At 32.3% G+C, this 12816-nt stretch overlaps 1 protein-coding gene across 1 annotated transcript; it reads left to right on the top strand.

The window, feature by feature from the left end:
* Positions 1-7612: 7612 nt before the first annotated feature.
* LOC149230558 (metallothionein-like protein EMB30) lies at positions 7613-8327 on the top strand. Its single transcript, XM_089376073.1, has 3 exons — positions 7613-7769; positions 7919-7972; positions 8069-8327. The coding sequence occupies exons 1-3, from the start codon at positions 7720-7722 to the stop codon at positions 8148-8150; spliced, it is 186 nt and encodes a 61-aa protein (XP_089232199.1). The 5' UTR covers positions 7613-7719; the 3' UTR covers positions 8151-8327.
* The last annotated feature ends 4489 nt before the right edge of the window (positions 8328-12816 follow it).

The following is a 12816-nucleotide window of genomic DNA, read 5'->3' as shown; positions in this document are numbered from 1 at the left end:
AAAATACTGAGCTCAAAGGAGAAAAGCTTAGTGAGGCATGTGTAGCAAGAAGGAGACTTGTTACTGCAACGGTTTTGTTGCAGCTAATGAATGTTGTTACGAGAGATCAAGAAATCATATGACAAGGAAAACCAGAGGCGCGGCGGAAGTAAAGTGAAAAGAAGAGGAGTCAGTTTTTAGAATTTGATTGATGTAAATATTTTCTTTTATTGAATTTCAAATATTGATTTGAGTGAAGAATTAGTAGAAAATGAACATGGAGAAACTTAGGAAAGGTTCAAATAAATGTCAGATGAGTGATGAAGAGCGTAGGATAAGTATTGCAGTGATGAGAGCAGAGTTGAATATACTATAGGAATGGTTTCAAGAGAAATAGAATGAAGACCGAAGACATGGATGGAGAATAAGGAAATGGGTCAAGTTGAATCTATTGCAATAGAGATCAAATGATACGTTGATGAACAAACTTGAACAAATACATAGTTCTTTGTTGGAGAAGGAGAGACTCATAGGAATTGAGTCACAACAAAGAGGATTTGCTGAAACCCAGAAATTCAATGGTGGGAATTTGGTGCCTGAAGCATCAAAAGAGACCGAAAGGTTTGGTATTTTTAAAACTGATAGTTTGTCTGTGAATGCAGGTATGGTACTAAATAAAGAATTTGTTGCTATAGAGATAGATAATGACCATTGTTATGATCAAGAAGTCTTTTGTGAACCTGAAGGAAATTGGGATGATTGTTTTTCATTCCATGAAGTTAAGTTTGCAACACAATTAGAGGAAGAAACAGTAGCTAAAGAGACAAAAGCCAAAGAAGTTGAAACCAGAGAAACTGTATCAAAAGGAGGAAAGGACACCACAGAGAACATCATCTACATTGATGTGATTAACAAAGAGAAATTAATTCTAGAATATGGTGGAGAATATTGCTTTACTGAATCATATACAAAATTTGTTTGACAGTTCGAGTGATGACGATGGTGAACTTTCAGATTTAGTTCTTATTAATCTCAGCGCGATAGAGTTACCTAGAAAAGCTATAAGTGCAGATGGTAAACCAGTTCGAGACTTGTTTAAAAATTGGAAACCAGGAAAATGGGTATTTAAGTTTCCACATGTAGTTCACGAGTCTATATTTCCATAACAAAGGAAGATGAAGTATGGAAAGTCGAGAATCATGTTTAATAATTCTCTGAAGATATTATTCTACGAATTTAATGCGAGATTACATGAAGAAGTTATTCCTTTGAAGGACCATCGGCAAAAAAAAGTTTGGAATCCTGGAGATATCAAGTCATTCAGACTTGTAGCTATCACATTACTACAGAAAAGTGACAGACCTCATAGAAAGGAGTCTATGATTTTTTTTCTACATCGGGAGTCTGATGCAGGAGCATTCTACTTAGAATATTATTGTTCATTTGGTTGATTTAGGGGGTGATGTTTCTAATTATTTTTAGAAATTTTGTATAGATTGAGTGAGAAATTTATGTGTGAGGTTTTCAATTGCAAAATATTCTCAACTATGTGAGAATATCAGGGATAATTGATATGTGTAGATCTCGTAGGGATCTTAGGGATTACGAGATCCTCGAATAGGAATTAGTTGAGGGAATTACGAAAAAACCATGGATTTAGTATAACCCATAATTATGTAATTAATCTAAAAATGTAATCCTGCGAGGAGAGTGAGTAGGGGGTTAGACAGAGTTAGAAAGTGTTACAGAGTGTCAGAAAGAGCTAGGTAGTGGAGAGAATAAGATCAGAACACGATATGTCCTGAATATATATGTAAATACTGTTATGAATTAAAGGAGTGTTTTTTGTTCAAAACGTGTTTCTCCGTGATTTTTTTATTATGTGATTTGGTTTCGTTGACTCTTTAATTATAAGCTGAATCCTCTGTTAAATACAGGAAATTGTGTGTGAAATTTAAACCATTAGTGAAGGCCGGTGTTTGGCTTTAATTTGTTGATCACCGATTGGATGCAAACAGAGAGTAAATGAAGTAACAAATCATCATTGATCATAGGATGGATCAATGATGATCTATTTTGGAGAAGATCGACGGTGTTCGCTGGTTGAATGTGCACGCACCTTAACACAGGAAACGGACCCGAAACATTATACAATAGAGTTAATTGATAAATCGATCTTGACCGTTGAAGTGATCCGACGGTCATCGTGTGCCTACAATCGTGGAGGCTAATTCCAAAAACAGACGCGATATTTTATAAACTTGAGTCAATAACTTAGTTAATCGTGACCGTCTGCTTGAAGAAGCCAGATCGAACAGTAATCACATCGGAAAATGAACGAGGTTTAATCTAGATTTCGGATGTGATATCATATGGACTGTGATTTAATCCAGTTGAATTCCGGATCGATGCTAACTGTTCATTATGTATGGACACGATCCGACGGATATTGCTCTGAAAGATGTGTGCTGGTTAGCATAGTTTTCGGATGCGATAAGGTTTGAATGGAATTTGAATTCGGTTTGAGTTCCACTAAAGAGGTCGGGGCTTGATAGTTTAATTAAACAGGGGTTTATTTAATTTAATTTCCATATTTATGTAAAGTAGCATTTTCGCTGCATCTTATTCTCCCATAATTCTTAACAAACTTGCGATAATACCCTCTCAACCCGAGAAATCCTCGCAGATGCTTTATGGATGTGGGGATTTTCCATTCCTTAATGGCTTTAATTTTGCTAGGGTCTACCTTAACACCTTCATGAGATACAATATGACCCAGATATTCCACCTCTTATACTCCAAAGCAACATTTGAAGCTTTTTGCATATAATTGTTTCTCCTTCAATAGTTTGAGCACCCTGTCAACATGTTCAACATGATCCTTCCAAGGCTTGCTGTAGATTAGTATATCATCAAAAAATACTAACACAAATTTTCTAAGGAAGGGTTTGAAAATGGAATTCATCAAGCCTTGAAATGTAGAAGGTGCATTGGTAACGCCAAAAGGCATGAAAACAATTCATAATGACCCTCATGATTTCTAAATTCCCTTTGAGTCCTCTTTCTAACACCGCAAGTCTGATCAAGATTGGATTCTCCAAGGAAGAGTTATGCCAAATCTCCCATGGTGACCTAATTATAGACTAGTTCAGTAGAGTGAACTTGTATGAAGTTCCACGTGTCACTGTTTCGACCTTAGTACCTGAAACTAATATACAGGAAACTGCAGGCTGTCCTCTTTCTGAAACTTCTTACGCAATTTCAATCTGATGCTCAGAACAAAAGTTATGATAATTTTCCCCAGGTCACTTGTTTTGGAATGTAATTCGGGAGTCTGCAAAAACCCTAAGTTCCTCAGATCATATAATCAAAAATATAGTGAGACAAGCTTTGAAATTCGGACCCGAAGTTCAGAACGATTGCTGCTCAAATGGGTTCTTTTTGTAGCTTCTGAAATGTCGCAGAAGAAATGTTATAGAGAAAATTCCACGATGACCTGTTTGGAGCAGTGAAACCCTAGAATCCAAAGCTCCGATACCAAATATTAGGAAACCAGCTCACAAAAAGATAGAAAAGATAGATTAACGCCTTAGAATTCAACCTCTTCGAGGGGAAACCTCCTTTACATTACAGAAATGAACAATTCTTGGATGATACAAATGACTAAACCTCCCTTCTATATATAGGAGCCTAAGGGGTCACAATATAATCAAGCCGACCTAACAGTAATAACATAAAGGCACAACAATAACAATAGTGGGTTTCTATGGGGCACACTAATAACAATATGGGGACAATAGGGGCACAATAATAACAATAAGGGATACAATGACAATAGTAATGGGGGAATCACTAGTATTATAAGGACCTAACAGTCTCAAAACTAATACAATTCTTCATGACTACCATTGATCCTTGTTGGACTGAGCACATAGACTCAATCCCGTCTCCCAAATGACGACCCCAAAAAACAAATATTTCTTTCCCATTCCAACTTAAAATTTTCTAGAATACCCCCAAGATCAAGATACATTCACATTCCATTTTCATATTTTCCAAAGGAGTTTAGCATATTGTAGCCAAATTATTCTTTTTTTATTTTTGGACCCCTTTTGCAAAGGGACTCCTTCCTTCTTTCCCTCAACTCCTTTGACTCTTATGGAATTCAAGATCTTGTTGATAACCAACTCATTATCTAGCTTCTTTTTTTGTTCTCCTTCTTATTCTCGAACTGGTTTTTTTGGAGGGCGCCCTTTCTTCCTTTAGCTTTATGTTTCCTGACTACTTCCTTCACCCACCCAAATTATGGTTTGGGCCCTGTTTCGAGTGATGAATATTGCAATGATTGAGCCTCCTTTAGTTTTTTCGACTTCAGGTTCCTTTTCCCTCAACGACTCGATTTCATTGACTTCCCCATCTTCTTGATCTGATTCTTAATTTCTCTCAACTTGGATTTCTTGATTCAAAAAAGGGATTTCTTTGCCCTGTTCTTCTTCTTCATGATTTTTTAACATTTCAACTTGATTGGAAGATGTTAGGTCATCATTTTATTTTTTTTGGGTTTTTCGCTGAAACAATTTTCCCACGATTTCTTTCTTTTCTTTGAGTCTTCCACTCCTCTCCTGAATGTTCAATTGATTCGTGGTGTTTGATACATTCAACCTTGGGGAAGTCTCTAATGAAGTTACCATATTCATAGTTATGACAACATTTGAAGGGTAGCTACTAATAGTATAGGGTTTGACGATGAACCCAGTCTCCTAAGAAAAGGTTTATTTTAGAAGGAAATTTTTTTCTAGATCTACCTCTACACAGATCTTAACACAGAAAAATTGGGACCCTTTAAGCTCTGCCCTATCTAAGTATTTTCCAACCCAGTTTCCAATTGCCTTAAGGCAATCATCACTCCAACAAGACAAGGGGATTCGAGACAACTACACCCATAAATATCTTCATCAGGGTTGAAATCTAAATGAAACTAAGTCAAATACATATATCTAGATCCAAATAAGTACAAGCTATTTCTGAAGATCACATCTCTATCTTCTTTCAGTCCGAACAGAAAGGTGAAATATCCATTCCAACAAGCGAACAATGCATTATTTCATTTAATCATTCCTCGCCATGTCTTATCTATCCAACCTACCATTGATCAAGGGGATGGACACATGCCATAGAATTTCCCAATGAGTGCCCTCTCTGGGTACACAAGCGAAGTCTTTTGGGCACCAGAGGGAAGGGCCATCGACGAAATATTTTCCACCCGCTTGACGAATTTGGATTGGGGTTTTGTTGTTCATGCATGCTTTGGGAAAGGTTCAACCATGGCCTTGAATGCAATTACCTCAACATCTTGCACAGAAGAAGATGGGTGTGGGGGAGGCACCCCCTCCGGGGTCTCCATCGTGGCGTCACAGCTAAGGTTCCAACTTTATTTTAAATTATGATTATTAAATAATAAAAGAAATTAATATATAAGTTAAAACATATATAGATTTAAGAAAACATGGAACAAAAGTTTTAACCATGGAGATTCTTACACTACCGTGGCTTATCAATATCATGTACCCAAAAAATCATAACTAATCTATACCACACATATTGCTAGGACATCTTTTTTAATTAATCAATTTGTCTGAATGAACCCTTTTGTGAGTAGAAACATTTAGATTATCATCTTCTAGATCAATCACATAATTGAGAAAATTGTCGACGATCTAATGTAATGTGGTTCATCATCATGATGAAAAAGATGAAGAGATTATGATTTGACAAGAATGTAAAAAAAGCTAGGTTGAATGCAAGATAAAGAAGAAAACAAAAATTAGCCATTACAATAATAATAATAATAATAAAGTACAATAATAATAAAAAGACAAATTAATAAAAACAAATAAAGCTAATAAAAAAAAAGGAATAAGGAGAAAGACTTAGGGAACAAGTAATAAAATTTAAAAATAATAAAATATTAATGCAATAATACCAATTAAGATATATATGTAGGGTAAAAAATTATATATATATATATATATATATATATATATATATATATATATATATATATCCAAAAAAATAATTAAATAATATCATATTAAAAGAATAAAATATATAAATAAAATTTTCATGGGAAAGAGAAACAATCAAATTAAAGGAAAGGTAAATTAATAAATAACTAATAATAATGTTTCAAATAAATAACAATAATATAGATAAATCATAATAGGGAAATAATAATTAATATATATATATATATATATAAAAGTTAGGGGTGAGAATAAGTAAATAAAAAAATATGTTAAAATAAAAATTATAAGACTATTAGAGAAAGAGATATAGTAATAAGAAATAAATAATAACAAAATAGAAAAATAAAAGATGAATAAGTAAATAAAAAAATCTGTTAAAATAAAAATTATAAGACTATTAAAGAAAGAGATATAGTAATAAGAAATAAATAATAACAAAATAGAAAAATAAAAGATTAAAGGATAAGAAAAAAAAACAAGAGAAACAATAAAGAAAACCCAAAAATTAGAGAGATAAATTACTATGAATATTCAATTGAATTTAAGTATCTATCCTTTATCTAATAATTATCAATAATTAAATGAAAATCTTATTTAAAAAATACCTAATTAAAATTGTAAAATCCTTTTTCTAAAATAAATATTAATATAATAATAATAATTTTATTTATTTTATAAATAATTTATATAATTAAATTAATTTACATCAATTATTTTAAAAAAAATTTCCGAAGGTGGCAAAGCCTATCAAACTCAGGTGTCAAACCAACAGTGAGGACAGCCATCTCTGGCTGCTATCCCCGAATGTCAGTTTGACTCATCACTGTTATCAAGGAAAACCACGCCACCTGTAATAACCCGCTGGTGGTCCGTAAGGGAGCAGACTTTCACTCCTGCTAGATGCCTCTGGGTCTTGGGCCGTTAACCTGTTTCCTTACGTCCGAGGAAGACGAGCTCTTAGCCAACCAGAAGCAGTTTTACGGCATTTTAACATGGTTATTATAAAATTTTAAATAACTTATTAAAATAAATGGTAAATAGAATTGGAATTTTACATATTTTGGACATAATTGAAACTGATTTTTTTTTAATATTATATAATATTTATGTAGTTAATATTATTTATTTTTATATATATTTAGAAAATTATATAGACCATTAAATCTGCGCATATCATGCAGCGTGATCCTGTTTCAGCGTCATTCGTCCATCAGTCGCTTCAGAAAAGCGGAGGCCATCATTATGCTTTTTACAGAAACACTGAACGTTTGCCTGGCCACTGGAGTGACGGAGCCCGTTGAAACTCATCCGTGATGTCGCATCGCAATAATGTTTGATTCGCACAAGCGCGCCATAAACTCAGATGTTGAAACTTTAACCCCCGGGCCCCGCCCAAATAATAGCGTTAGATTCGTCATTTTGCGCTGTACCTTGTACTTTCGTGCTCAAATGTATGCGTCACGCTCTTCTTTATTCCGTTGAGAGGACGCTGGCCGACTTCGTCACATTCGAGGTGGGTCCCCGCAACTCTTCCCAACGAACGATTCCATTTTCCCTGTCGGTGACTCACCTCCACTTCCTTCCGATGCTGGCCTGCCCTATATAAATATATGAGTGTCTGCGCGTAAATTCAGAAGCGAGGGCAGTATCTGAGAACTTGAAAGTTCCTAGCAAAGTAGTGTGTTGTTGTTTCTTCGTCATTTTTGTTGCCAACATGTCGAGCGATTGCGCAAATTGTGACTGCGCTGACAAAACCCAATGCCCGTATGTTGTCCACTCTGTTTTTCTAAAGTGTTTTCATCCCATTTGCTATCAAATTTCTCTTTTTATTTTCCAATTTCATGCTGCTTATCATGAGTTCGAGTCTATCTAGGACTAAGCGCGTTCCATGTTTGGATTGTTTTGTTTCACAGCAAGAAAAAGGGATTCCAGATGGACGGTATTGTAGAGACAAGCTACGAGATGGGGTACCCGCGTTATCTCTATAAGTTGTGTTATAAATTTCGGTTTTATGGTTTCCGAATGATTTGATAGTTGAATATATTTGGGTTTTGTGTAAACAGGCATGCTGCAGATGTATCTCTGGAGAACGACTGCAAGTGCGGCCCCAACTGCCAGTGCGGTACTTGCAGCTGCCATACCTGATTCACCATATAGGTTCTTTGATAAGAGTAGTCTCTCCCAGTGGTGTCTGATAAATCCAATATATTTTATTATATGTATGTTTCATCAGATCCAATGGATGGTTTTGGAGGGCCATAGAGGCTACTGTACCTGTACTAAATAAAGACTTGAATTTAAATGGACTTGGGATTTTCAGTATCTCTTGTATTGTTCATGGTATGTTAATTGTTATGTTGTGCTGTGAAGCTTAAATTGTTTTGATTTCATGTGTTTGAATGCTTGATAGGACTTTACATATAACAGCATATTGTTTTGCTCCTGATATTTTTATTCAGACAGCAAAGTGGTGATGATATGGGTATAAAACGTTATAGTAACAATATTTGTTGATTGGGTCAAGTTTGATCTTCTCAGATTCGTTAAACCTAGCCCAGTTTTAAATTCGGATTTAAAAAGTGAAGATAATATCATTGGTTTCATTGGTCTTTCGAGCAGGTTGAAAGTACCTTCCATGTAATGTGAGTCAAATCTTTTGATTTTATTTTGTTTTATTTATTTTTTCCATTTTTAATCTTAAAGCACTTACACTATTATGTTCATTCCTATAATACATAGATATAAAGTTAAAAATTCAATATATACAAGCTCGTTTGGGAGTTAGAGATGCAAGGCCATTTATGATCCCACATATTAGATATATTTACTCAATGCTCGGAAATCAGAGAGGCAAAGCTGAGAACGTTGAAGTAAAATAAATTTTGTCATGTATTTATAGGTGTAAAATGTAATTTTTAATTTGATTAAATAAGCTTTAGGTCTGGATTTTATGATTTTATGATTTATATGCAGTAATAAAATGTTTTCAAAAGATTGAGTTTTTTTTTGTTGGTTGTGTAAGGAATGAGTTATTAGTTATATGGTTTTAAATATTTTGAATATTTATAAATAGTGTAATTTTTCAGATTTTTAAAATATTTGAGATTGTTTTAATATGAGCATTTATATTAGAAAAGGAAATTTTATGTGGAAGAAAATTTTATATTCTAATTAATGTTTCTTATTCACTTTTTTGTTGATTTAATTTTCACTATTTTATAGTGTTGATACTAGTCTATTTTATAGATGATATATATGATAGAATATAGATGATATATATGATAGAAGTTATGAGAGACGATTGTAACATTTTCTTAGAAGTTGTGAGAGATGATTGTAATATAGATGAACTATATATCATAGAAGTTATGAGAGATGACTGTAACTTTTCATTTGATGCAAGGAAGGTTATCCCTCTTTAAAGGAATGCCATGAACCATATTAAAAATGTTTATAAACTTGGAAAATATAAATCTTTGTTATAAAATATGGACAAAACCTCTAGTTCGAAATGAGTTCCTAAACACTTGTATTGGGGTAATCTTTATTGAGCTCTTGGATGTCAATTGCAATTATTGATATTGGGCTTTATTTTAAAATATGAAATCCAATGTAATGCTTTGAATTATTTTATACATGTCCAAATCTCTTTGTCTGGTGAGTTTCTATTATGACCAAGTATTTTAATGTCAAAAGACATGTGGAAGTAACTTTCACCAATTGGAAATAATGTTAGATATGGCCATAAAGTACTTTTGCACTACAAGATTTGCATCCAATAGTGTTACTATGTGCTGTTTATAGGCAAATATGCTTGAGAATGCGATTAAAGAGGCTATGGTTATGGTTATAGAGTAGAGATTATTATAGAAATTCCTTTTGGAATAGTTTTTATTTGTATATATATATATATATAGTAATTTTGTAGTTCACTTCATATAGAAATAGTGTAGTTAGCTATTAAAAAATAATAATTTGAAGGTATAATGCATTCTCAAGACATCATGAGTTTAGTGCTTCCAATCAAAATATTTATACATATAATTACATCTTGCTATTTTTTGTCAACACATATATGTTTACAATTTGTGTTGTGATAGTTGAAATAACATAATTAAAAAGAAGATTAGTTTGCTATTCATTTATATGAAATGAAATGCTAGTCTCTTGTTTATTATTGTAGGGGTGTTTGGAAACTATGATTAGGAATTTGTCTAAGAAGAGTCCCTATTTATTTAAAAAAAAATTAAAGGCAAAGGAATAGAGATTATTATTTAAATTCCTTTTGGAAGAGTTTCTATTTGTAAATATAATTTTTATTTTGTTGTAATGTTGTGGTTCACTTCATATAAAATTATTGTAGTTAGCTATTAAAAAATATTAATTAGACGGTATAATGCATTCTCTAAACACCATGAGTTTAGTGTTTCCAATCAAAATATTAATACATATAATTACATCTTGCTATTTTTTGTTAACAGATATATGTCTACAATTTGTGTTGTTTTAGTTGAAATGACGTAATTAAAAAGAAGATTAGTTTGATATTCATTTATATGAAATGAAATGTTAGTCTCTTGTTTATTATCGTAGGGGTGTTTTGAAACTATGATTAGGAATTTGTCTAAGAAGAGTCCCTATTTCTTTAAATTTCTTTAAAAGCAAAGGTCCTTTTTATATAGATTAGAATGATATTCATTTATCTATTATTGTTCACGTGCTTCTTGGAATGTTCCTTTAGTTAAGAGTTGGTGATGATATTTTTTGTTATAGTTGGGTTATGTCAATACATGTAATAATATTACCAATCCTTAGTTTATTTTTGAAAAAATTGCTTATTTGCATCATGAAGAAACTTGTGCATTTGTGATATTTCATACCAATTATTATTTTATTAGTGACATATTGATAGTTTAAATGACATAATTGAAAAGAAAATTGGTTTGGTATTCATTAATATGAAATGAAATGTTAGTCTCTAGTTTATTATTGTTGGTGTTTTTCGAAACTATGATTAGGAATTCGCATAAGAAGAGACCCTTTTTCTCTAAATTTCTTTAAAGGAATGCACTTTTTCATATAGATAAGAATGATATTCATTTGTATATTTTTGTTCAAATGTTTCTTGGAATGTGCCTTTAACTAAATGTTGTGAATGATCATTTGTTGTTATTGTTGTATTATGCCAATATATGTAATAGTGTTACGAATCCTTGCTTACTTTTGGAAAAAAGTCTTATGTGCATTTGTGATATTTCTTACCATTTCTTATTTTAGTTGTAACATATCGCGTCGCATGAATGTTTTTTTCATGTGTAATAGAGAAACTTTTTTGCATTTATGTTGTTTTGCACCTAATGTTCTCTTAATAGTGACATATCAGTGCACATGAATGTTTTCTTTTGATGCAAAAAAGAAACTTGCATTTGTATTGTTTTGCACCTAATGTTATTTTAGTTGTGATATATCACATCACATTAATGTTTTATTTTCATGTAGAATAAAGGAACTTGTGCAGTTGCATTGTTATCACATTAGAAGTAGTTCTAGTTGCAACATATCACTGACATGAAAACTTATATTCATATGATATATTGTTATACTCCAAATTTTAAATGGATATGATAAAGAACATTAAAATATATATCTGTCATGATATACTACATCATCCAAAGCATTCAAGAGATGCAAAATAGCATTTAGACAAAGTTTTGCACATTTAGTTAAAATAGATGTGATATGTTAGAGATAAGGTTTGTTGTGGTGTAATACAATGCATTTCGTATGATAACCCAAATTAAGTGAAATATAGTGTGTTTCATAATTTGATACACAAAATTTCACATAGAAAATAAGATGAAGTACACTACAAATTTTTTGGCACAGACAATTCATCAAAATGCAAAATAGGGATTTTGTGATAGGATATGGAAAGTAAATCTCAAAAATTGGGGACATAAAGTTAATATTAGAGTTGAGTGTTAATTTGGTGAAGGAAACTACACTACAAATTTTTTGGCACAGACAATTCATCAAAATGCAAAATAGGGATTTTGTGATAGGATATGGAAAGTAAATCTCAAAAATTGGGGACATAAAGTTAATATTAGAGTTGAGTGTTAATTTGGTGAAGGAAATTCGATGAGTATCTTAACATTTTTTTTTCCGGCACGAAGTATCATAACATATCCACTATGCACATGGTTGGTTGGGTATGTTATAATTTGTGGTTTCAAATTAGTAATGATTCTATTTTTCCCATCTGTGACTCACTTCCACTACCTTCCGATGCTGGCCTACCCTATATAAATAAACGAGTGCTTGCGCCTAAATTCGAAAGCGACGGCAGTATCTGATAACTTGGAAGTTCCCAGTAAAGTAGTTTGATTTTCATTTTTCATCATTTTTCTTGCGAACATGTCGAGCGTTTTGCTGTTAAAATTTATATTCAGACAACAAAGCGGTTATGATGTGTATAAAACATTATAGTAACAATATTTGGTGATTGGGTTTGATGATTCATCTCTTTTCGTAACACACAGAACGAAGATTTACAAACGATGACAATAAGTTTGATCTTCTAATAACTTAACATCTAATGTGCTCCTGCCCATTAGATGGTAAGTTTGATCTTCGTAGATTTGTTAAATCTCGCCCAGTTTTATATTCGTATTTAAAACATAAAAATATTATCACTGGTGTTTCAAGCAGGTTGAAATCACCTTCCATGTAAAGTGAGTGAAATCTTTGATTTGATTTATTTATTTATTTATTCCATTTTTAATCTTTAAAGCACTTGGAGTTTTATGTT

The sequence above is a fragment of the Pinus tabuliformis genome, chromosome J (genome assembly GCF_031772625.1).
Source record: "Pinus tabuliformis cultivar Carrire ecotype Pingquan chromosome J, CPIR1, whole genome shotgun sequence".
Classification (NCBI taxonomy): Eukaryota; Viridiplantae; Streptophyta; class Pinopsida; order Pinales; family Pinaceae; genus Pinus; species Pinus tabuliformis.
The sequence above is the reverse complement of the archived record's forward strand: the minus strand, read 5'-3'. Positions and strand labels throughout refer to the sequence as shown.